This window comes from Schistocerca cancellata, chromosome 2, assembly GCF_023864275.1.
Source record: "Schistocerca cancellata isolate TAMUIC-IGC-003103 chromosome 2, iqSchCanc2.1, whole genome shotgun sequence".
Classification (NCBI taxonomy): Eukaryota; Metazoa; Arthropoda; class Insecta; order Orthoptera; family Acrididae; genus Schistocerca; species Schistocerca cancellata.
The window spans coordinates 427,359,042-427,384,747 of NC_064627.1; the positions used below are offsets into that span (position 1 = coordinate 427,359,042).

Below are 25,706 nucleotides of genomic sequence, written 5' to 3' on the forward strand. Positions count from 1 at the left end.
ATAAATGATACCCCAATTTGCTTTCGAGTCATTGATATGTGTAGGAAAAAGTCAATTTGGGTGCTTCAAATTTGATGTTTGTTCTGCAAGTGTGCAAAGTTTTGAAAAATTCCGACAGTTGGCAGAGCCGCAGTGAGCCATCTAAATGCTGTCTACGCAAGACAATCGTTGCTGCCAAGGTGCTGAAATTAAATTCTTACCTGCACAAAAAAACAGTGGTAAATATCCATAGAAGTTTGTATGCTCTGTACAGTAATGAGAAAGTTCGTAGAAGAACTGTTAGGCAATGGATAAAGAGAATCAAGGCGTCAGGAAATGTAGACACTGAGGTCCATGATCGGCCACATTCGGGGCGTCCTGTCAGTCAGTGTTCCCGACACGCTCAGTTGGACGGATACCATTATTCCTGCAGGCCTGCGCATCTAGTATGACAACTGACTCTACAGCTATGGTTGAGCAATGGATGTGCGTTGATTGAGTCTCTTTATGCAAAGGTGTACTCAAGTTGGATTCCACGAATGCTCACCACAGACCACAAGTTGCAAAGACGAACCATTTCGTCTGAACGGTTGGAGAATTTTTAGGCCTTTCTGTCACGTATCGTTGCAGGTGACGACACTTAGGTACATCATTTTGACCAGGAAACAAAAGGGCTGTAACTGTAGTCACCAAAACAGAAGAAATTCAAAGCATCCTTCTCTGCTAGCAAAGTGACGTTGACGCTCTTTTGGAATAGTGATGGTGTCATTCTTGTCGAGACGTTGCCAAAAGGACCAATCCTTTATTCAGAGGCACATGTGAAGACTCTGAACAAGCTCAAGAACCGTTTTCGACGTGTTCAGTCAGACAAAAATCCGAAACAAACCTTGGTCCAACACGGCAATGCATGCCCAAACACAAGTCTCAGAACTCGGGAACACATCACCAAACTAAGCTGGCCATCATTGCCCCATCCCCAGTGTAGCCCAGATCAGGCGCACTCAGATATCTATCTGTCTGGGACACTTAGGGACTTTCTATGTGGGACGTACGTTGAGGATGATGAGCGAGTAGCTCATGCGATGGACGCATGACTACGAGAACAGGACAAGAGCTTATACCAATAGGAAATTCTCGCTCTTGCACAACAATGACGTAAGAGCATAGAACGTGATGAGAACTATCTAGAATGATAATGCACGTTAAAAGAAATGTTGACTGATATTGGCACCAAATTATAACTCTCAAGAATAAATAAATATGTTCTGAGAAAAAACTGCAGGGCAATATTTATTGAACGAGCCTCGTAAAATTCGCTGTAGTTGACAGCGACCGCTGTCATCAGTACGTTCTTAGACAAAGTAGTTGGCTCTGGTGGCTGTGGTCTCTTTCATAATCGAAGTATTCGCAGTACACCTTGACACTGTTGCGTAAGAAAGGCCCTCTGCTCGCGCTACAATGGAAATGGAGAATGCCAGTCGTTGGGCGCGCACTGAGACCGCACTGCTTGCTCTTCCTACAGTAAGGCCTTTGTAAGGGCTTGCTACAACCCAGTCACATGACACGTCAAAGCGAAACATACGCCATGTTGACGGGATCCTATTCTCCGCTACGTAACCGCTAGTTCTCATTAAATTAAGCTCAATGTACAATATTAGTCGCCCTCTTAAAATAACATACTGGTCGCTTTGGGGCGCTGTAGTTGGTGTACAACTGCTAGGTGGTGATGTGATTCTCCGCTGCTGACGCGTCAAGGCAGAGGAGAAGTGTGTACGAGTGTATTGTATGGGATCTTCGCAGCAAGATGTGTCGACGTGCAGACGTGACGGTGTGGCTGAAAGTAGCTATCGTGCTTTGATGTGCCCATGACCACGCTGTGAAGAACGTTGCCTATCATGATGGTGTATCCACGTGAGCCGTTCAACGGGTCTACAAGGAATGATGTACCACTCGCAATCATGCAGCAGTGCATAAGAGGATTGGTCGCACAAAGATCCCATCCCAGTGATTGGAGAAGAGAGTCACGCCTTGCGAATAACAATAGGTTTCAAACGTGACGAGAATAGCTGTTTTCAGTGAATCTCAATCGGTTTCCCAATGAATACTGGGAAGAAATGAACTTTTGGAGTTTGGTACCTCGCGAAAAGGCTATTGACCAGAGCGACACATAATGTGACACCTTTTCATTCAGCCAAGCAACGTCGAAACTGGGAAGTAGCTGACTGCAGATGTTGTCTGACGAGCCACGATTTTGCATCTTTTCAAACGACACAAGGTGTCGAATGTACCGATGAGTCAAAGAAGCGTTTAACTCCAGTGTATGAAGGGCGTTGTTCAGGCTGTGGGTGGTTCAGTGGTGTTTTGGGGTGTTTTTCGTACCATTATTTGGGTGCACTCGTTCAGATTACCGTGAACATGAACATGATCAAGGTTGTGCGGTTCTTCCACATCTTCATGGTGAGTATGCTGAAGACAACCAATCTTCCAGGATGAAATTATTTGTAGTCAGTGGATTGTACACAAACGTTCCTAGTTTGATAAATAAATGTCGTGTAACTAGGGCCTCCCGTCAGGTAGGCCGTTCGCCAGGTGCAAGTCTTTCGATTTGACGCCACTTTGGCAACTTGCGCGTCGATGGGGGTGAAATGATGGTGATGAGGACAACACAACACCCCGTCCCTGACCGGAGAAAATCTCCGAGCCAACCGGGAATCGAAACCCTCCCTTAGGACTGACATTCTGTCGCGCTGACCACTCAGCTACCGGGGCAGACCCTACTTTGATGAACACTAAGTATATTGCACAACGACTGGCTCGATAAATCATGCGGTTGTAGTCGCATGTAGAATGCTTTGGACTATTGGGGAGAAAAGAATTTCACGAGTAACGTCCCTTCGACATCGAGATCATTAAGGACAGGGGCTATTGGGAACAACAGGTGAAACTATACAACCGACAGCGCCGCAATTTGGTAGATCTACGGTATATGACAGACCTTAACAAACTCGTGGACTCGCGGCTATTGTAAAGGCTTTTCTTTTTTTCTTTTGTAGAGTCATTAGTCTTGTCAGTGGTTTGAGGCAGCCCTCCACAAGTTCCATCTCAGAGCGGGATTTGCAACCTACGACCTCAATTATTTGCTGGACGTACTCCAATCTATGTCTCCCTCTACATCTGTATCTAGCACCATTGAAGTTATTCCGTGATGTCTTAACAGATGTCCTATCATCCTGCCCCTAGCCGCGCCGCGTAGCCGCGCGGTCTTGGGAGCCTTGACACGGTTCGAGGCGTTCCCCCTGTCGGAGGTTCGAGTCCTCCCTGGGGCATGGGTGTGTGTGTTGTCCTTAGTATAAGTTAGTTTAAGTTGGATTAAGTAGCGTGTAAGCCTCAATGACCTCAGCAGTTTGGTCCCATAGGAACATACCATAATTTTTCCAAAACTTCTGCCCCTCCTTCTTGTCAGTGCTTTCTATATATTGCTGTTCCCACTATTCTATACAGAACCCTCTCATTTAGTACCTTATTAGTCCACCTAACTTTCAACATTCTCAAATGCTTCGACTCTCCTCTGGTTCTCCCTTAGTCCATGTTCACTACCAAATAATGCTGTGCTCCAACCGTACATTCTCAGAAATTTCTTCCTCCGATTAAGGCCTACGTTTGACACCAGCAGACTTCTCTTCGCCAAGAAAGCCCTTTTTGCCTGTGCTAATTTACTTTTTATATCCTCCTTGCACCGTCCATTTTGGGCTATTTTGCTACCTAGGTTGCAGAATTCCTTAACTTCAACTACTTCGTGATGACCAATTTTATCACTAATTGCATTTCTGCTATTCCTCATTACTTTCTTCTTCGGTTTACTTTCAATCCATATTCTGTACTCTTTAGACTGTTCAACCCATTCAACAGATCCTGCGCTTCTTCAGTTTCACTGAGAACAGTAATGTCACCAGCAAATCGTCTGACATTCTTTCACCCTACATTTTAATCCCACTCTTGAACCATACTTTTGGTCCTGTCATTGCTCCTGTGATATATAGCTAGAAGTGATGTTACATAGCATCAGTATTGTGCCTCCTGGGGATGACTAGTTGTTTGTCCGGTGTGCTTGCTTGTGAATATTCAAATGGTTCAAATGTCTCTGAGCACTATGGGACTTAACTTCTGAGGTCATCAGTCCCCTAGAACTTAGAACTACTTAAAGCTAACTAACCTAAGGACATCACATACATCCATGCCCAAGGTAGGATTCGAACCTGCGACCGTAGCGGTCGCGCGGTTCCAGACTGTAGCGCCTAGAACCGCTCGGCCACCCCGGCCGGCTGTGAATATTCCTGCGTATTGTAACTTCCCAGTAGGCAGCTAGAACTTCTTGAGGTGGCCAGTGGACAAGAGCAGACGTTTTTTTCTGTGACAGGCGTGGGTGCAAACGCTGACGCTGCTGTCGGTCAACTCTCGCCACCTGTCGCTGTACCACCTACTGCGGGAGAGCGAGCTCTCGCTTTACGGAGACGGCACCTTCGCCGACTTTCTGCAGAGCGCCGACGTCCGCCGCGCCATACACGTGGGCGACGCGGAGTTCTCCAGCGTCGGTCAGGTCAGCCGCCTCTCATCTCCACTACTACAAGATGTTACCCTGCGTCAGTGGCAAAATTTTGCCATTGTGCTACAATAATAATAAAAAAATAAGCAGCATGCAAGAGTCGTTTTTGTTTTAATGTACAGCAATTTACACTGAAGTGACAAAAGTCCTGGGATACCTCCCAATATTGTATCTGACCTCCTTTTGCATAGTGCAGGAACTCACTAAATCGTTGGAAGTCCTCTGCAGAAACATGAACCCATGCTGCCTTTAGAGCCGTCCATAATTGCGGAAATGTTACCGGTGGACGATTTTGTGCACGAACTGATCTTTCTATCATGACCCATAAATATTCGATGGGACTAATGTCGAGCCAAATCATTCGCTCGAAATGTCCAGAATATCATAAAAATTCCATCCTTGCTCGGGAACATGAAGCCTATGAATGGCTGCAAATGGTCTCCACGTAGCCAAACATAAACATTTACGGTCAATGATAGGAGGTCTCAGTTCATTCCATGTAAACACAGCCCACGCCATTAAGGAGCCACCACCAGGTTAGGCAGTACCTTGTTGACAACTTGGTTCCATGGCTTTGTTGGGTCTGCGCCACACTCAAAACTCTACCATCATCTTTTAGCAACTGAAATAGGGACTCAACTGGCCAGGGTTTTCCAGTCGTCTAGGGTCCAACCGATATTGTAACGAGCCCAGGAGGGGCGCTGAAACCGATGTCTTGCTGTTAGCAAAGGCACTCGCGTAGGTCATCTGCTGCCAGGGCCCATAAGCGCCAAATTTCGCCGCACTGTCCTAAGGAATACGGTCGTCGTACGTCCCACATTGATTTCTGTTGTAAAAAAAATGGCTCTGAGCACAATGGGACTTAACTTCTGAGGTCATCAGTCCCCTAGAACTTAGAACTACTTAAACCTAACTAACCTAAGGACATCACACACAGCCATGCCCGAGGCAGGATTCGAACCTGCGACCGTAGCGGTCGCGCGGCCACAGACTGTAGCGCCTAGAACCGCTCGGCCACTCCGGCCGGCTTCTGTTGTTATTTCTCGCAGTGTTGGTTGTCTATTGGCACTCACTACGCTACACAAACTCTACTGCCCTTTAACGTTAAGTGAGCTCCGTCGGCCACTGAATTGTCCGTGTTGAGGGGTAATGGCTGAAATGTGGTATACTCGGCACATTGTTGACACTGTCGATCTCGGAATACTGAATTCCCAGACGATTTCCGAAATGGAAAGTCCATCCGTCTAGCTCCAACTACCATTCCGCGTCCGATGTTTTAATTCCAATCGTGCGGCCATAATCACATCGGACGCTTTTTCACCAGAGTACAAAAGACAGCTCCGTCAATGCAGTGCATATCGCAATCCCGTCACTTTTCTCATCTCAGTGTAAACAGATTGTGTTTCACTATGTCGTCATAACAAATGCGACTTAATACTGTTGCGATATTAGCTTCACCTAATACACTAATATCAATTACATTGTACATATGTCTGTCATTTCCGGTAGTTTTTTATTACAGCATTAATATGTTCTACATCTTATACGTCGCCTGTATGTTACGGATCACTATTCCCGAATAACAAAGATGGAAACCGCAAAAGTTCAAACTGAACATCAGAATCGCAGATACAATTATCTCGTACATTTTCATACTAAATTTCCTAGTATCCCCGCTTTTTTTTATCACCACCTATAGCCTTTTGACTTACAAGTGTAGTAATAGTAACTAATTTGACTATATTAATTTACGGATATGAAGCAAATTGTATTAATTAATTGATTCAGATTTTATAATTAATCGTTTAACATTGTGAGGAATAAAACAAAGTAAAAACAATTAAGACAGTAGCAGCACAATTCGTACCCGAGCCAACAAATTGGCTGTGTATGAACTTGACTGCGGCACGACGACTCTGATATGCGAAGTGCTGCAAAAACATCCCTCATACTCTACTGTAAAATCTTTATAAAGGGTTTTACATTTTCCTACGGTCTACACAGGCGAAATATTAGAGGAACTTGAAAGGGGCATCTACCTGCTTCTACCCACACGTTCTGAGCCGAATCGGTGCTTCTTGTGCAACGCCCTCTCCGTGTTAGATTTAAATTTGGAGTATGGCTACCTACCTTTAACTCTCAGTTTCTTCGCTAAAAATCTATAGGAAGGCAAATCATCTACAGAACTGACCATGTTCCTTGCACAATAATTTACACATACTTTCAAAGAAAACCAAGGACCTGGTGGTGTGAGCAACGTGGCATCCACAATGGCGGCAGGTATGTTGTCACATGGCAGCATGCGCAATCGAAAACAGACAGTGTCCCTTCTTTGAGTTAATTGTAGCGCTACTGACCGTCATTTTAGCACTCGACTGTGGGTTCTAGTTACCATGGTGAGAGCACTACAAACATGTTATCCTGTTTTATTTGCATATTAGTACGCACCCGAAGAGAAACAGCGTAATTTTTGTGCGAATCCCAGCTCATATTCGAAGAGAAATGGCATAATTTTAGTTCGATATTTACAGTGTGCTGAAGTACATTAGCACGTGATCACCGTCAGCCACTTCCCAGAAATCACTCAACCTCCTCATATCCAAGCCACACGATATTCATCTGCCATATTCACATGATCTCTTTTAAATTAGCTGCATCCCGACGTTTAAGGTGTACAGTTGCGATGTTGTGCCTGGATTAATATCTGTAGGGAACCACAACAGCTCTTCATGGAAACAGAAAATGCACTGCCTTATAAAAATATTGAAGCACCCAAAGGAGGAGAAGAACTTGAAATTAAAATTCTCAAACTGGGAGGTTATGTGACGTTATTTCCGTGATTACAAAATGGAATCAATTTTACAAAGAACTTGACGTATGAGTCTACTTATCAGTGTGATGTTGCACCACCTCTGGCCTGGATTCGATTGATAAGGCTGTCACAAGCCGTTGCTCAAAAAATGGTTCAAATGGCTCTGAGCACTATGGGACTCAACATCTTAGGTCATAAGTCCCCTAGAACTTAGAACTAGAACTTAGAACTACTTAAGCCTAACTAACCTAAGGACATCACACACACCCATGCCCGAGGCAGGATTCGAACCTGCGACCGTAGCAGTCCCGCGGTTCCGGACTGCAGCGCCAGAACCGCTAGACCACCGCGGCCGGCACAAGCCGTTGCACCCTCTTCTGAGGCCAACTGGCTCACAATTGTTGTAACTGGTCCTTCATATCCTGGCAACTTGTGCTGCAACTGAGTTGACATCCGAGCTAGTTCCATACGTGTTCTTGATACATCTGGTATGTCTTTGGCCGTGAGAGTACTTCAACACTAGGCAGACAATTCATTGACGTACGTGCCATGCGTGGACAATCATTGTCCTCTTGAAAAATAGCAACACAATACTGTCGCTAGAGAGGTAATGCATAATGATGCAGGATATCCATGATGTACCACTGTGGTCTCAGAGATCCCTCAATCACCACAATCTTTGTGCTGAAGTCATTCATATCCCCATACCATGACGCCAGGAGTAACACCAATCTGTCTCTCTATAAAATTGGAAGACTGGAACCTCACTCCAGGTCGCCGCCATACTCGCTGACGATGCTGATCTATAACACAGTGCTATGCCATTTATCAGCAGTCTATGATTCCCAGTCATTGCTCCACTCCAAACGCAGCCGTTTCTGTTGCGGTAGTAATGGTCGCCTACACTTGTGACATTAATTCCTAGTCTGGCTGCTGTTAGTCTCCCATCAGTCGTGCAAGATGACATGCAATGTTGTACGGATTCTCAAATGTGAAGTCTGGATGCAAAGGGGTTACGATGTGCTTTGTAAACAATATGGTGGTCCTCCCATGTGGTAGCCAGACATGGGCGATCAGAACACAGTAGACGAGAATGGCTGCCATCATGTTCCCATATAGTCCAATTTCGGGTAACTGTCTGATCTAAATGCCCCATAAATCTGGACATTGTACGTTTCGACCAAATGGTGACCCACAATACGGACCCTTACGAAGAAAGTCAAGGGCTGATTACGACACCAGCCATGAGTACACAATATCCCCGTATTCGTCACAGTGATCGCTCATGTGATTTTTTTTCTTTATTGTAATTTCATTCCCCAAATTGGGGCAGGTTGGCAGTGGCACAATATGCTGCTCTTCAGCCAAGAGAGGTACTAAAGCATATGCACATGAGGAAAAGAACATATGGCAAAAATTGGTGAAAAAAAGGAGAATAAAAACACATGATTGTAAAAAGGTAGATTACAAACACGTAGATGAGAGACACACACACTTCTGGAGAGTGATAACTTTAGGTTGAAGAGAAAACAAAGAAACACCACTGCAGCAACACAATGAGGTATACTGGTGGCACTGTTGACAGTGATGAAACAAAGCACTACACACATCACTGGAAAAACATAGACACCACAACAAAAATTATAAACGTGAAAAATCATTTCACCGAATGGTGGGGTCCTACCACTGGTTGAAGGGTAGGGGAGGAAAGAGATGGGGGGGGGGAGACAGCAGGGGAAACCTGGAGTGGGGAGGAGGGGGGCAGGGGAGAGGAAAAGGAAAGGAGCTGGAAGCCTGGGGGAAGGGGGAGGAAGGAAAAAGAAGAGGGGCGGCAGGGGAAAAGGAGGAAGAAGAGAAGGGGGGGAGAGGGAGGGTCATGTGATGGTATTCGCGCCTCTTATATACCGTACCAGGCCTGTAACAACACTAAACACGAACAGCACTAATGCACTCTGGTGGCTGTTTTACCCTTCACAGAGAATTGCAACTCTCATCATTTACATACCAACCAATGTGTTGTACGTGTACAAGAATGAGCGTGCTTTAAAGTAATGCCTGTGAATTTTTTATTCTGCTCTCGATATCGGTTGAGGTATCATATGTCTTGCATATTACTCGGTCGACATTCCCTCTTCGCTAACGCAAGTAGCAACCCTCTACTGCTAGAGGGCTCCAAATTGTAGCAAGATGGCTGTGTGTAATGTCCATGTCGGTGCGTGAGAAACAACGTGCTTTAATCGAGTTTCGAATTCTAAAAGTTCGTCCACACACGGAGAAACCTCTCTTTCAGCATGACAACGCCAGGCCAAACGCGGGAGCTGCGATATCTACAGAAATCTGAAGCACTGGGTTAACTGTCATCGATCATCCTCTATGCAGTCCTGACTTGGGCCCATCCGATTTTAATCTGTTTCCAGACCATGGAAGACGCCTTCCAGGTCTGCACTCTTCCCCTGCGGCACATTGCTCTTCCCTCCTTTTCCATCCTCTCAGGCCTCTCCCTCGGTAGGGCCCTCCTAGTAGTTTTATTCTTCGTCGTGTATGCTTCGTCTCTTCAAGTAGTTTTAAAATGTCTTGTTCTGGAGTGTTTTTAATACTGTCGCTAACTTTTAACCTGTGCTGGTGACTTCAGTGCCCTTTTGTGCTCTACGAATCGCCAACTGTGTTTTTTAACTTTATGTCGACTTTTTTAACTGTCCCCCCATGAACGTCTCCATGTCAGTGTATTTTTACCTCCATTATCTCCATTTACTTTGTTTTTAGGTCGCCCTTTTATCGCTTTATATGTATAATTTTCTTCTTTTATTAGCTGTCATGTCACTTGGCTGAAGAGCGATGTGTTGTGCCGCTGACAGCCGTCCCCCTGCCCATATAGGGCAGGGGAATGCAATCACAATAAAGAAAAAAAAGTCTGCACTTTGATACCGATGAAGCGGTGCAAGCAAAGGTGAGGTTGTGGCTCCGTCAACACGGTCAAACATTTTATCTTGACAGTATCAAGAAACTGGTCTCTCGTTGGGAGACGTGTTCGTTGGCATGGCGACGATGCTGAGAAATAAATATATAGACGACAAGAAAAAAGCTGTAGATTGTTAATACAGATTTTATTTAAAAAATTAAAAGTTTTCACACAGAAAATTCGGAGACATTACTCTTGAGCATGCCTTAGTAGTTCCATGTATCCTGGGTGCTTCATTATTTTTGTCAGGCTGTGTACATTTAAAGCCTCTATCTGAAAATAGAGGGAAGAAATCTGAAATTCATGGATGATATAGATATCTATATGGTCGCTAAGTATGTCAATTTTTTTATTATCTTTAATTATGCCCTGAGTTATATCATGTTTTTGGCAATGGTTTAAATTTCGTGTCTGGAAAACAGCTTCAAACTCATTACGTCACGCGCCGAGAACTGTTGAACTCAGTGACATAGCTTTTCTTTGCTGATTATCAAAACATCTCGCTCGGTAAGGATCTCTGGAAAGTTGTGTATCGCTTTGCGTTTGCTGTGTATGAGAATAGTAAAACTTCGTTTGAAATTTTGTCAATATTTGGTTCAAATGGCTCTGAGCACTATGGGACTAAACATCTATTGTCATCAGTCCTCTAGAACTTAGAACTACTTAAACCTAACTAACCTAAGGACATCACACACATCCATGCCCGAGGCAGGATTCGAACCTGCGACCGTAGCGGTCGCGTGGTTCCAGACTGAAGCGCCTAGAACCGCTCGGTCACCAAAGGCCGGCCTGCCGACAATACCACATTCCAATTGGGGAACTGTTGGCCGGGGCAGTCCGCCCAACACGCTGTAAAATAACAACTACTTTAAATCGGACTGCGTAAACCTCTGCACGATGCAACACAGAAGTATTCATGTGGTTACGAATTTTATCTGGAACGCTACACATCGATGGAAGGGCTTGAGAGCTGCGTTCACAAGAGTAAAGTGTGAAAACAAAAGTATTTGGTATCATGGTGGCAATTTATGACAATTAAGAACGCTGTGTGAATTGAGTGCTCGTAGTGTAACGTTGATTCCTTGCATACTTCAGAACTTAAAACTCTAACGGGACCTAGATATCAAAGTCGGAAGTTTCCGTGCTTTACTGGTACTTTAGCAATGTACATATGCAAATAAATCTCCCTTCCCTACATACGTAAAGAGATATTTCGTACTCCATAATCCAAATATTGATGGTAAAAAATTACTGCATAATTTTTCTTCAGCACTATATTAAACAATAGTGAGCCATATACTTATATCTTTCGTTTCAGTTGCACCCTGCAGAATGTCTGTTCTAGCACGGTTATGAGTGACAACAATTTAGCAAAGATGTAATAGTTTCACAGTTACGGGCTGCTTATGGTACCAAAACATTTGTGCCAGTGGATTCAGCTCTGACTAGAGACTTGAGCGTCAGCCATAATTATTTATATGTCATGCTAATTTCCCCACTGCATTTCCCAGTACGTTGTAAATAATACGACTGAAGTACAAGTTAGTGCGGTGGAATATTTTGATTTGTAACTATTTTTCAAAGTTGGTTATTAGGATAATATCTATGATGTGAAGCATTATGATGTCAATCATTGCTCTATAGTCAGAAACGTTTGTTTCCTTGGCTGTTTTTATCATGCCAACTTCCTTCGTTCTATCCATCTACATCCACATCCAGATCTGCATAGATACTCTGAAAATCACACTGAAGTGCACGGCGGAGGGTTAATCGAATCACCTTAGCATTAATTCTGTATTATTCCACTATCCAAGAGCGTTCGAAAAAAGAACATCTATATTTTTCCGTGTGAGCTTTTTCTTGTGATGAGAGTTTCTCCCTATGTAGGTCAAAGTCAACAAAATATTTTCGCATTCGGAGGAGAAAGTTGGTGATTCAGCAGGGTACATCTTCAGATTACGTGAACATTCAAAGACACCAGTTTTATGTACCAATAAAGCCGACTACGATGCAATTCAGTTAACGTGTGACGAATATATCCATTCGCATTACTCCAAGACTGCAAAATAATTCTCTTCTAAAAGTACACTAAAAGGTAAAGCCTTTCTTAAGTCCCAACAACTAAATACGGCCACTTTGTTTGGTGTAACATTTACTCATTTTAGAGATCAGTTTTTCCGAATACCGACACACTAATGACTACGAAAAATAATATACAGTCCTGGAAATTGAAATAAGAACACCGTGAATTCATTGTCCCAGGAAGGGGAAACTTTATTGACACATTCCTGGGGTCAGATACATAACATGATCACACTGACAGAACCACAGGCACATAGACACAGGCAACAGAGCATGCACAATGTCGGCACTAGTACAGTGTATATCCACCTTTCGCAGCAATGCAGGCTGCTATTCTCCCATGGAGACGATCGTAGAGATGCTGGATGTAGTCCTGTGGAACGGCTTGCCATGCCATTTCCACCTGGCGCGCCTCAGTTGGACCAGCGTTCGTGCTGAACGTGCAGACCGCGTGAGACGACGCTTCATCCAGTCCCAAACATGCTCAATGGGGGACAGATCCGGAGATCTTGCTGGCCAGGATAGTTGACTTACACCTTCTAGAGCACGTTGGGTGGTACGGGATACATGCGGACGTGCATTGTCCTGTTGGAACAGCAAGTTCCCTTGCCGGTCTAGGAATGGTAGAACGATGGGTTCGATGACGGTTTGGATGTACCGTGCACTATTCAGTGTCCCCTCGACGATCACCAGTGGTGTACGGCCAGTGTAGGAGATCGCTCCCCACACCATGATGCCGGGTGTTGGCCCTGTGTGCCTCGGTCGTATGCAGTCCTGATTGTGGCGCTCACCTGCACGGCGCCAAACACGCATACGACCATCGTTGGCACCAAGGCAGAAGCGACTCTCATCGCTGAAGACGACACGTCTCCATTCGTCCCTCCATTCACGCCTGTCGCGACACCACTGGAGGCGGGCTGCACGATGTTGGGGCGTGAGCGGAAGACGGCCTAACGGTGTGCGGGACCGTAGCCCAGCTTCATGGAGACGGTTGCGAATGGTCCTCGCCGATACCCCAGGAGCAACAGTGTCCCTAATTTGCTGGGAAGTGGCGGTGCGGTCCCCTACGGCACTGCGTAGGATCCTACGGTCTTGGCGTGCATGCGTGCGTCGCTGCGGTCCGGTCCCAGGTCGACGGGCACGTGCACCTTCCGCCGACCACTGGCGAAAACATCGATGTACTGTGGAGACCTCACGCCCCACGTGTTGAGCAATTCGGCGGTACGTCCACCCGGCCTCCCGCATGCCCACTATACGCCCTCGCTCAAAGTCCGTCAACTGCACATACGGTTCACGTCCACGCTGTCGCGGCATGCTACCAGTGTTAAAGACTGCGATGGAGCTCCGTATGCCACGGCAAACTGGCTGACACTGACGGCGGCGGTGCACAAATGCTGCGCAGCTAGCGCCATTCGACGGCCAACACCGCGGTTCCTGGTGTGTCCGCTGTGCCGTGCGTGTGATCATTGCTTGTACAGCCCTCTCGCAGTGTCCGGAGCAAGTATGGTGGGTCTGACACACCGGTGTCAATGTGTTCTTTTTTCCATTTCCAGGAGTGTATCTCGATTAAAGTGACATAATCTCGGTACCAGACTTTTCTAAATTTATATCGATACACAGAAAGCCATTTTATGGTGTGTGGTGGGGAGTAATCCCGGTACTGTTATTTCCCTTCTTATCCTATTCCATCGCGAATGGTGTGCGTGAAGAACGATTATTGGCAAGTCTCCATGTGAGCTCCAACGTTTCTAATTTTCCAGCGATGTACGTGGGAGGAAGTAAAATCTTGCCTGACTCTTCTCGGAATGAGTGCTGTCGGAATTTCAACTGTAAATCGCTTCCTGATGCGCAGTTGCTCTTCGCGTGTCGTACCGAAGTTTGATGCGCGTCTCCGTAGCACGCTCGCCCTCATTAAAGGGATCCCTGACGAAACGCGGCGATCTGCTTTGAATCTTCTGTATCCTATTTGGGAAAGGTCCCAGGCAGAGGAATATTTTACAAGTGATTCCTATCGAGGACTGGTTCTAACAATAAAGCTCAGCCTGATTCAAAAATGGCTCTGAGCACTATGGGACTTAACTTCTAAGGTCATCAGTCGCCTAGAACTTAAAACTACTTAAACCTAAATAACCTAAGGACATCACACACATCCATGCCCGAGGCAGGATTCGAACCTGCGACCGTAGCCGTAGCGTGGTTCCAGACTGTAGCGCCTAGAACCGCTCGGCCATCCCAGCCGGCTGCTCAGCCTGGCATGTGGGGTTGGTGGCAGTTGCAGTTTAGATCGTTCCAGAAGGCTACTCCTTGATATTTTACAGTGTTACTCTGTCCAATAATTTATTGACAGATACGAACCCGAAAATTGACGGGATACTTCCGTTCTTGACTGCACTCGTCTCATGTTTGTTTTCACTGAGGGCCAACTACCAGTCCCTGATCCAATAGTCGGTCCTCTGCAGGTCTTCCTGAATTTCTCTGAATTATGTGAAGGTGTCTTTAGCTCCAACGTTAACACTAATTGCTGCTGTGGTGTCAAGTCCGAAGACAGGTTTGATGCAGCTCTCCACGCTAGTCTACCCTTCGGAAACCTGTTTCTCTCTCCATAGCTACTGGAACGTAAATCCATTTAAACATGCTTACTTTAGTAAAGTCTTGATCTCCCTCCACTTTTTTTACCCATGACATTTCCCACCATTACCAAACAGAGATTTCGTTGATGCCCCAGGTTGTGTTCTATCAAATGATCTTTTCTTTATTGCCATAAATTTCTTTTTCCCCTGATTCAGTTCAGTACCTCTAGTTATTAGATCTACCCATCTAATGGTCAGCATTCCTCTGCAGCACCGCATTAAAAAAGCTTCTATCTTGTTCTTGTGTAAGATGTACATAATCGAAATTTCGCTTCCATGTAAGACGACAAACCAGACAACGCCTTAAATTTATATTCGATGTTTAAAAAATTGTTTTTTCAGGAGCGCTTTTCTTCCTGTTCCATGGAAGTCATTCCATCATGTCTTAACAGATGTCCTATCATCCTGTCCTTTCTTCTTATCAGTGTTTTCCACATATTCCTTCCCTCTCTGATTCGACACAGAACCTCCTCATTCCTTACCTCATCAGTCCACCTAATTTTCAACATTCGTCTGTAGCACCACATCTCAAATGCTTCGAATCTCTTCTGTTCCGGTTTTCCCACAGCCCATGTTTCACTACCGTACCACGCTGGGTTCCAAACGTACATTCTCAGAAATTTCTGCCTCAAATTAAGGCCTTGTTTGATAGTAGTAGACTTCTCTCGGTCAGGAATGCACTTTTTTCCAGTACTAGTCCTCTTTTTATGTCCTTGCACCGTCTATCATAGATTATTTTTTACTTTCAATCCATATTCTGTACTCATTAGATTGTTCATTCCATTCAGTAGATCATGTTATTCTTCTTTACTTTCACTCAGGATAGCAATGTCATCAGCGAATCGTATCATTATATCTTTTCACCCTGAAGTTTAATTCCACTGCTGAACATTTCTTTTATTTCCATCATTGCTTCTTCGATGTACAAATTGAACAGTAGGGGCGAAAGACTACATCCCTGTCTTACACCCTTTTTAATCCGTGCACTTCGTTCTTGGTGTCTCTTGGCTATTGTACATGCTGTATATTACCCTTCTCTCCTTATAGCTTACTTCCAGGTGGACAAATCCTATGAATGTGTCTTGATTTTTTTTAGTCTTGCTTCCATTATCAGCCGCAAGGTGAGAATTGCTTCTCTCATCCCTTTACCTTTTCTAAAGCCCAACTGATCGTCATCTAGCACATCCTCAACTTTCTATTCCATTCTTCCGTATATTATTCTCGTTGGCAACTTGGATGCATGAGCTGTTAAGCTGATTGTGCGATAATTCTCGCACTTGTCAGCTCTTGCAGTCTTCGGAATTCTTCGAATGATGTTTTCCCAAAAGTCAGGTGGCATGTTGCCAGACTCATACATTCTACACACCAACGTGAATAGTCTTTTTTTTGCCACTTCCCCCAATGATTGTAGAAATGCTGTTGGAATGTCACCTGTCCCTTCTGCCTTATTTGATCTTAATTCCTCCAAAGCTGCTTTATAATCTGACTCTAATACTGGATTCCCTATCTCTTCTAAATTGACTCCTCTTTCTTCTCCTATCACATCATACAAATCTTCTCCGTCATAGAGGCTTCCAGTGTATTCATTCCACTTATTATCTTTCTCCTCTGCATTTAACAGTGGAATTCCCATGGCACCCTTCTTTTAATGTCGCCGAAGGTTGTTTTAACTTTCCTGTATGCTAAGTCTGTCCTTCCGACAGTAATTTCTTTTTCGATTTCTTCACATTTTTCATGCAGCCATTTCGTCTTAGCTTCCCTGTACGTCCCATTTATTTCATTCCTCAGCGACTTGAATTTCTTTATTCCTGAGTTTCCCGGATCATTTTGTGCTTCCTCCTTTCATCGATCAACTGAAGTATTTCTTCTGTTACCCATGGTTTCTTCGCAGTTACCTTCTTTGTACCTATGTTTTTCTTTCCAACATTTGTGATGGTCGTTTTTAGAGATGTCCATTTCTCTTCAACTGTACTGCCTATTAAGTTATTCTTTATTGCTGTATCTGTAGCCTTAGGGAACTTCAAGTGAAACTCGTCATTCCTTACTGCTTCCGTATCCCACTTCTTTGTGTGTCTTCTTCCTGACTTAAACTTCAGTCTGCTCTTCATCACTACTAAATTGTGATCTGAGTCTACATCTGCTCCAGGGTATGCCTTACAATCCAGTATCTGATTTCGGAATCTCTGTCTGACCAAGATGTAATCTAACTCAAATCTTCCTGTATCACCCGACCGTTTCCAAGTATACTTCCTGCTCTTGTGATTTTTGAACAGATCATTCGCTATTGTTAGCTGAAATTTATTACAGAACTCAATTAGTCTTTCTCCTCTCTCATTCCTTCTCCCAAGACCATATTCTCCTGTAAACTTTTCTTCTGCTCCGTCTCCTAAAACTGCATTCCAGTCTCAAAAAAAAAAAAAAAAAAAAAAAGGGTTCAGATGGCTCTGAGCACTATGGGACTTAATTTCTTTGGTCATCAGTCCCCTAGAACTTAGAACTACTTAAACCTAACCAACCTAAGGACATCACACACATCCATGCCCGAGGCAGGATTCGACCCTGCGACCGTCGGGGTCGCGCGGTTCCAGACTGTAGCGCCTAGAACCGCTCGGTCACTCTGGCCGGCATTCCAGTCTCCCATGACAGATTTTCATCGCCCTTTACGTACTGTATTACGCTTTCAATATCCTCATATACTTCCTTTGTCGCTTCATCTTCAGATTATGACGTTAGCATGTATATTTGAACTATCGTTGTCGGTGTTGCTGTGCTGTCGCTTCTGTTAAGAGCCCCGCTATCACTGCACTGTTCACAGTAACACACTATTTGCCCTCCCATCATATCCATAATGAATCCTACTCTCGTTATACCTACACTCATCTGACCAGAAATCCTTGTCTTCTTCCATTTCACTTCACTGATCCCTGCTATATCTAGATTCAGCCTTTGCATTTCCCTTTGAAACGTCCCCTTTGAACATTTATACATGACTGTGCTTAAACTGACACACAATATTTTTTTTTAGCGCAACGCAATCTGACTTTCAAAAATCCCTGCAAAAGAATGGCCCTGACTAACATTAACCTATACCTTACACAAATCACTTACCTCACAAAATTCTTCATTAGTCGAACTACTGCAATACAGCGAGCGCCACTACTGCCAGCTAAATAAAAGATTCAAACTACGGAAGGCACTAACTACTGATAGGCATAGTTAGCAAATGAAAGATTTTAATAGTGAACAAACAATGTATTTACCTTAATGATCATAATATATATAGCAGTTCATGCCAATGAGTCTTACAAATTTCACAACTCCGCCATCTGTCTCCCCACATCCACCACTGCTGGCGGCTCACCTCCAACTGTGCAACGCTACGCGCTGTTCACATCCAGCTGCCCAACACTACAATGGCAGACAACAATACAAACTAGCCACAGACTGCACACAGCACAGCCAGAGATTTTCATACAGAGCACTACGTAACGTTGCCAATAAGAAAACATAAATAGCCTACTTACATAGCCCCCATGCTCCCCACAAAAAATTTTACAAATTGTTTTGGGCACTGGGCAATACATATTTGTTAAAATTTTTCATACTCGTAATTACAATAACAAAGAAATCAAATGCACACTCTTATTGATACAATGTTGGTGAAAAGCTAATATTTTCTCACAGTCCATAAAGATAGTCCTGATCATTCATCATAATAGTAATTACAGTTTTTTTTCACAAAGTCTCATTAGTAAAAGAAATTGCACACAGAAGTAGTGGATTTCCATGAAGTTTTGAAGAAGTAATGTTATCCTTCCAACGGAAAGACAGTGCTGACTCTTGACATGCAGACAGGTAACGGGCCACAACAGAGCAAACGCACAGCAGAGTCAGTCGAAGTTTTGAAGACTATTGGTAGGTAGGTCATCACAGAGTAGACCCACTGTAGTCCTGGTAGAGATTACGGTATTGGTGGGCCACCAGAGGTGCAGTCCACTGCAGTCCTTGTAGAAATAATGGTATTGTTGGGTCATCAAAGGTGCAGAATCACTGTAGACCTTGTAGAGACGGCCAGCAGCCATCTGTTGCGACTGTGCAGGTGCACATTCACCATCGAAGAGTCTTGCAGAGAAGATAGCAAGTCCATAAACCACCACTTGTACACTCACGAAGTTTTTGGAATTGTCCTTAGAACCAGCAATGCTGTTATCCAGTCCCTTGCTGAAATATTAACACACGTGTAAACACTAACAGTCCCTACTTCTCACATATTGTCCATATACTATGACCAACAGAAATGTGTGCAGTGAAATGTAACTTACAAGTTAATAATATGATGAAATGGTGACAATTACAATTTTATAACATGAGAATACAATTACAAAGATGCAGAAAACATCATTAAAAACATAATAATACAGATAACATTTGTAGTAATACAGGCTTTACAAAAGAATCGAAATAACATGTACATCAGTGTTACAGGAATTATAAGTACCTACATAAAAGATCAGAATAACTTTTGAAACATCAACTTCACACATGAGCATTAAAACAAAACAGAATAAATAATGTCTAAGCATATTTACAAAGTAAATAACATATTATTAATGCCAATTATATTTGAGGATAACAGTATTCCTCATCATAGTGAATATAGCTTAGTATTAGAAGAAGAAAAACTTCTATGAAACTACACAGAGACAGGAAGAAAACAAATGCACAAGGGTACACAAAAACATAGTGGGATAACACAAAAGGAAAGGACAGGGTTTGTTTTCAGTGTAACATTTGGTACTGCAGTCCAACCCAAAACTTCATTCCATAGATCTTTCGTCTTATTGCAACCTTTGCTTCCACCAAAAAAAAATCCTATCCAAGCATGCTCACATATTTCTTACCTCATTATTTATTTCCAAGAAAATCCTACCTATACCTGCTTTCTGTACTTTTTTCATATAACCTCTCAGTGCATTTCTTCAAATTCATCGCAACTCATTCTCTTATATAGTCTACCCCCTCTTAAGCTAACTTAAATGAGCAATCTCTCAACTACAAAGACAATAGATGTAAAATGTTTCTCGTCATTTCATTAGGCATTTTAGTAAATATCATAAATTAATAGCTCCACAGTGTTATCATGTTTTCAAGTTTGAGGGTGTCGTATTTACGATGCTTTCTACAAAGGAATGTCAATAGCAAGGATAATGGCCTCCCTTTTTTTTTCTACCTGTGCCTCTGAAAAGGCACACGCTAATGGCTTTTTCTCCAGCCGTCTGACACAGCAGAGTGCCCATGACGCATTACATGCAGGTGGTCACTTAACTTTCTTACGGAAATATTTACGACAGCAGTTTCCGCTACAGTGACAGCCTGATATAAAAATATTTCACAGGTCAAGAATTTGCGTTACAAAGCTGTAGAAACAAAATCCTATTGATATAACAGTGTCCAAAAATTTTCGTCGGCATTGTAATACATTCACGCATTTACATACATTTCATAACTCTTTACATACGATTCTTGGTTTCCAACAACCTTTTTCACAAACCAGAGTCCCTAACCACTACTCATAATTCCTTACCTTATTCGTCGACACTTCTTCAATATTTCATCATAACAGATACGTAGCATACTCAAATAACTCATATAGCATCAGCTTATTGATCATAAACATACCGCAACAGCATAATACACATAGTCATCGTAATAATAACATCATAACACCTCAGACAACTCTCAAAATCGTCGTAGCTTCCTCCAATAATTTCAAACCATAAAAAATATTCTCTGCTCATTTCAATAGCGTCATCTACCTCGAACGTACTTTAAAATCACGCTCCCTTACCAAATACATCTTCAAAGCTCTCATAGTATCACAATGGTTCCAAAAAAACATGAACAGTTCACAAAGTACAGACAAAATACAATTTCATAAGTGTGAAGTTACCCAACTGTGTAATTGCGTAAACATGTGTCACTGATGTAAAAAAAAGTTTATCTCTCAGTTAAATGATCAGATAGCTGTGTAATTTATGTGTTAGAGGAATATGGTACCGATGTGTAAAGTTGTATAAGCAAATACCATATTAGCTAGGGCTCCTTGTGCTTGCCAAACACATGGTACACAAAGTAGGCATGTACCTCCCTGAGGATTAATGTAATTATACCCTCAGGTGTTACATATTACAAGAATGGAATGAAATGTATTACGGGAAACCTTTGTATCATTGTACTTCAAATATCTATAAAAATAAATAAAAAATTAATCACTCAAATACGTGTCCTGTAGCGCTAAATGTGCGTCTTGCTGTAAGATAATCTCTGTGGAAGTGTCGTAGTTATCGTCCTCCGAAAGCTAAGTTCTGCAGAAGCCAATGTACTTACCTCATGATAAACAAAAGTGAAATGCTTTGTGTATAGATATCGTAGTTATTACATACCTTACCATGATCAAGAAAGTACTATAATGTAACGTATTGTTGTGCTACGAAAGAGGCTGTCTCATTGTAGTTATACCACAAAAGTTACTACTAAAACATGTTTTACTTTCCAGAATAATTCAGAAAAACTGTGCAGATATAAAACAGAAACACCGCAAAAGCAACATTGTAAATTGTCACTCATTAGTAACGTCATGATATAATCGTGTAGCTGTCACATAAACTAACCACTGTGTCATCTGGTATCTCTCAGAAAGTACTTTAAATCCAGAATGTATTTTCAAGTAAACCAAAATGTTGCATTAAAATCTCATTAGCACTACTGGTAAATGTTCTAAGTATGTGAGCCTTATAGTCGTTATGTAATCGTGCAATTAACAAGCAAGAATGTACAAATAACAACATTGTGTCGTCTGTTCACTATAACAATGCATTCGTAATTTCTGTTTAAAAATGTTCCCTAGGTTCTAGGCTGGATAGTTAACTTCAAAACATAGTTGCATGTTAACAGTTTCTCTTGTGTGACAAATTCTACTAGTAGCGTGAAGTGAAAAGTTTAATGGCAAAGACTAAGTTAAAAGGCATATTATCTCTCAATAAACGGTTTTACACGTGAAATATGGTGTAAACCTTTACCCTTTCTAGTACACAGAGTTTCAACTTCAAAGCAATTATCATGTTTTATATGTCGGTAAAGAATGCTAAAATTTTTCTCAAGGTTAGCGTCTATGTTATTTTTCCCTGAGCCAGCGGGCACACGTGGCTGCCTGCGGTGTGAGTCATCGTCTGTTTCTTTGTTGGCGCGCGTCATTACCGGGATTAGGAGACCTAAATTCTACAAATTCACCTTGTCGATAGAACTCTGCCCTATTTGAACCTCGCCAGTTCTGATGAAATTCAGGTCTGTCATTATGATTATATTGTCTGTCGTCATGTCAGTAGATTCCATAGTTTCTTTCTAGTCAGTCTTGTGGTGGAGAATTTCTCCCGGAATCGTAACTGCGCACTGAACTGTAGCGTCTGAAGTTATTCTGCCTCCCTTGATAATAATTATTTTGGTTCCAAAATTGTCTGTTTCTATGGTAATGTCTGTCATATTCATTACTACAGAAGTGCGATCTTTCTCTGTAATTCTTACTACTGTGCCAACGGTTGTCATGCGGGAGGTGTCTGTTTTGTTCACGATTTGCGTTGTAAGAATAACCTTGTCGCGTCCATTTATTATTTCTGTCATCGCAGAAATGTGACAGATGTGACCTGTAATTGTTGTACTCCTGTTTTCGCGTTCCGCGATTGTCAGTGTCAATTTCCAGTTCTTGTAACAGTCCCTGAAAAGCTTCAATGTCGTCTTTGCAACGTCCTGCTAAAATAATATGTCGTAAATGTTCAGGCAGTTTGATTAAGCAAATGCGGATGAGTTCTGAGGGGCTGTATGGGTTTTAAAGATACTGATTCTTATGCAACATGTCTTCAAAATATTTCATAACACTGGAAAATTCAGATTGTTCAAAGTGTTTCGTCATCATGATGCTTTGCTTTACTCGGTCTTGTGTAGCTTGAGACCAATATGCTGAGAGGAAGGCATGGTAAAATTCTCCTTCACTGTGACAATCGTGAATGACCGATCGCATTCTTTCAGCTGGTTCATTCTCTAAGTAGCCACACATAAATTCTAATCTGTACTCTAACGACCAGTTGGGAGGAAAACAATGAGAGAATTGATGGAGCCACGCTTGTGGATGAATATCGTTGGCAGAATTCTTAAACGTTTTGAATTTACGTCTGGTAATGAACAGCTTATAGTCAAAATCATCATGTCGGCGAGTCGCATGTCGGTCATTGTTACGTCGTGTCGGCGGTTCCATATCAAAATTCGGTGCACATTGCCAATTTGTTTCATAACTTCCGAAATGCCCTGTGTTATTATTTTGTTGCTTTTCCGTATTTCTATGTCCCTCTTCCCGTATTGGGGCTCGAGTGTCCTCTGAAATACGTAATTCTTGTATTACCTGTGTCAACTGATCTTGTACTTCGCGGATTTCTCTTTGGTGTTGCGTATTAATTTGATTCAGATTTTGTTTCAGTTTCGTAATTTGTTCGCACTCTTCTGTGTCATTAAAGACTACTGGTTTTGTGTCATTCAGATTATCATCTATCTTCGTAGATAAATTATTTAGCTGATCCGAAAGTTCAACTACTTTCTCTGATAATTAACTAATTTCCTCCATGTGTCTTTCTACTGTGTTCTTTAAGTTTTCCTGAGTTTTTGCAAGTTGCGTAACCGAATCGGTAGATGCAACTGAGTCCATTTTAGCTTGCAAGGTCTCATGATTTTCATGAACAATAGTCTGCAGTTCTTTTATGGCTGCTTCATGATTCTGTAATGCATTTTCATGACGCGAAAAAATAGGTTGGAAATGCTCACAAATTTGTGTTTTTACTTCATTACAGACTTTTTGACATTTCGATTCGATGTTATGTAACTCAGTAGTTAAATCTTCACGTGTTTGTTCAAGTGTGGTGTCTAACTTTTGAAGATTTTGCTCCACTGTGTCTAACTTTTGAAGATTTTGTTCCATTGTGTCTAACTATTGCTGTATTTGTTTCTGGTGTTGTTCCAGTGTGTCTAACTTTTGAAGATTTTGTTCCATTGAGTCTAACTTTTGAAGCTTTTGCTGTGTTTGCCTCTGATTTTGTTCCATTTGTTGCATTAGCTGTAATAACAATGCATTAGTGTCTGGAATCTGTTCCTCTACGTTTTTCGGCAGTGCGGTTGCACCGGCAACATTCACATTTTGACAAGCAGAAAATGTGTCTTGACTTATTTGAGAAAAGGGTGAGGACGCAAAACCTGAATCTACAGTATTTGCAATATTGTGTTCTGTCATTTCGGATTCCTGAGGCGAGCTGTTGCTGACCGATCGATCGATAATGCTTCCCTGTTCACTAATTGTTTCACTGTCTACGCCATTATTTGCCGCCCGTTCCATTTCCCTATGCAGAATTACCAAATTACTACTTTGAACATTAGTTAATTCATTACAGGGTGGCGCTAACACACTGCTTTCGTCTTCACTGTCATTTCTCAGTTTACTTTGGAGCCTAGTATTACGTTTTTCACACGCCATTATTGTCACAATATTTCACACGACAACACAGAAAAACACAATTTGAAGAGCAAAAATAGGGGAACACATTAACATGGCACTGAAAATAATATCTAGTTAATTGCAAGCGCAGCTGCGAAATACTTGGTGCAAATCTACAGGCATGCCACAAGTGTTTTACTGTACAACAATGAAAAACTGAAACTACAAAGGAAATTCTCTCTACAATTACGCGCTAGTAATAAACAAAATCTATACTAATTACACAAACTACAAGAAAAAATCAGAAGATTCCAGTGAGGTATCCTCGTCTAAGGGTCGACATATGAAACGTCCCCTTTGAACATTTATACATGACTGTGCTTAAACTGACACACAATATTTTTTTTAGCGCAACGCAATCTGACTTTCAAAAATCCCTGCAAAAGAATGGCCCTGACTAACATTAACCTATACCTTACACAAATCACTTACCTCACAAAATTCTTCATTACTCGAACTACTGCAATACAGCGAGCGCCACTACTGCCAGCTAAATAAAAGATTCAAACTACGGAAGGCACTAACTACTGATAGGCATAGTTAGCAAATGAAAGATTTTAATAGTGAACAAACAATGTATTTACCTTAATGATCATAATATATATAGCAGTTCATGCCAACGAGTCTTACAAATTTCACAACTCCGCCATCTCTCTCCCCACATCCACCACTGCTGGCGGCTCACCTCCAACTGCGCAACGCTACGCGCTGTTCACATCCAGCTGCCCAACACTACAATGGCAGACAACAATGCAAACTAGTCACAGACTGCACACAGCACAGCCAGTGATTTTCATACAGAGCGCTACGTAACGTTGCCAATAAGAAAACATAAACAGCCTACTTACACCTTTTCAGATTTTATGGTTTCCCTACCATGTTCAATCATCTTACATTCCACACCCCGATTCGTAGAACGTTATCCTTTCGTTGGTTATTCAATCTTTTTCTCATAGTCACCTGCCTCTTGGCAGTCACCTCCCGGAGATTAGAATGGGGGACTATTCCAGAATCTTTTGGCAACGAACAGATCATCATGACACTTTTTC

At 42.5% G+C, this 25,706-nt stretch overlaps 1 protein-coding gene across 1 annotated transcript in view; it reads left to right on the plus strand.

Annotated features, from left to right (window-relative positions):
• LOC126154645 (venom serine carboxypeptidase-like) overlaps nucleotides 1–25,706 on the plus strand; it is a 100,560-nt gene that overhangs the window by 59,246 nt on the left and 15,608 nt on the right. The window contains exon 7 of the mRNA XM_049916175.1: nucleotides 4,397–4,576. Coding sequence (XP_049772132.1) covers nucleotides 4,397–4,576 — 180 coding nt within the window. The remainder of the gene's footprint in view (nucleotides 1–4,396; nucleotides 4,577–25,706) is intronic.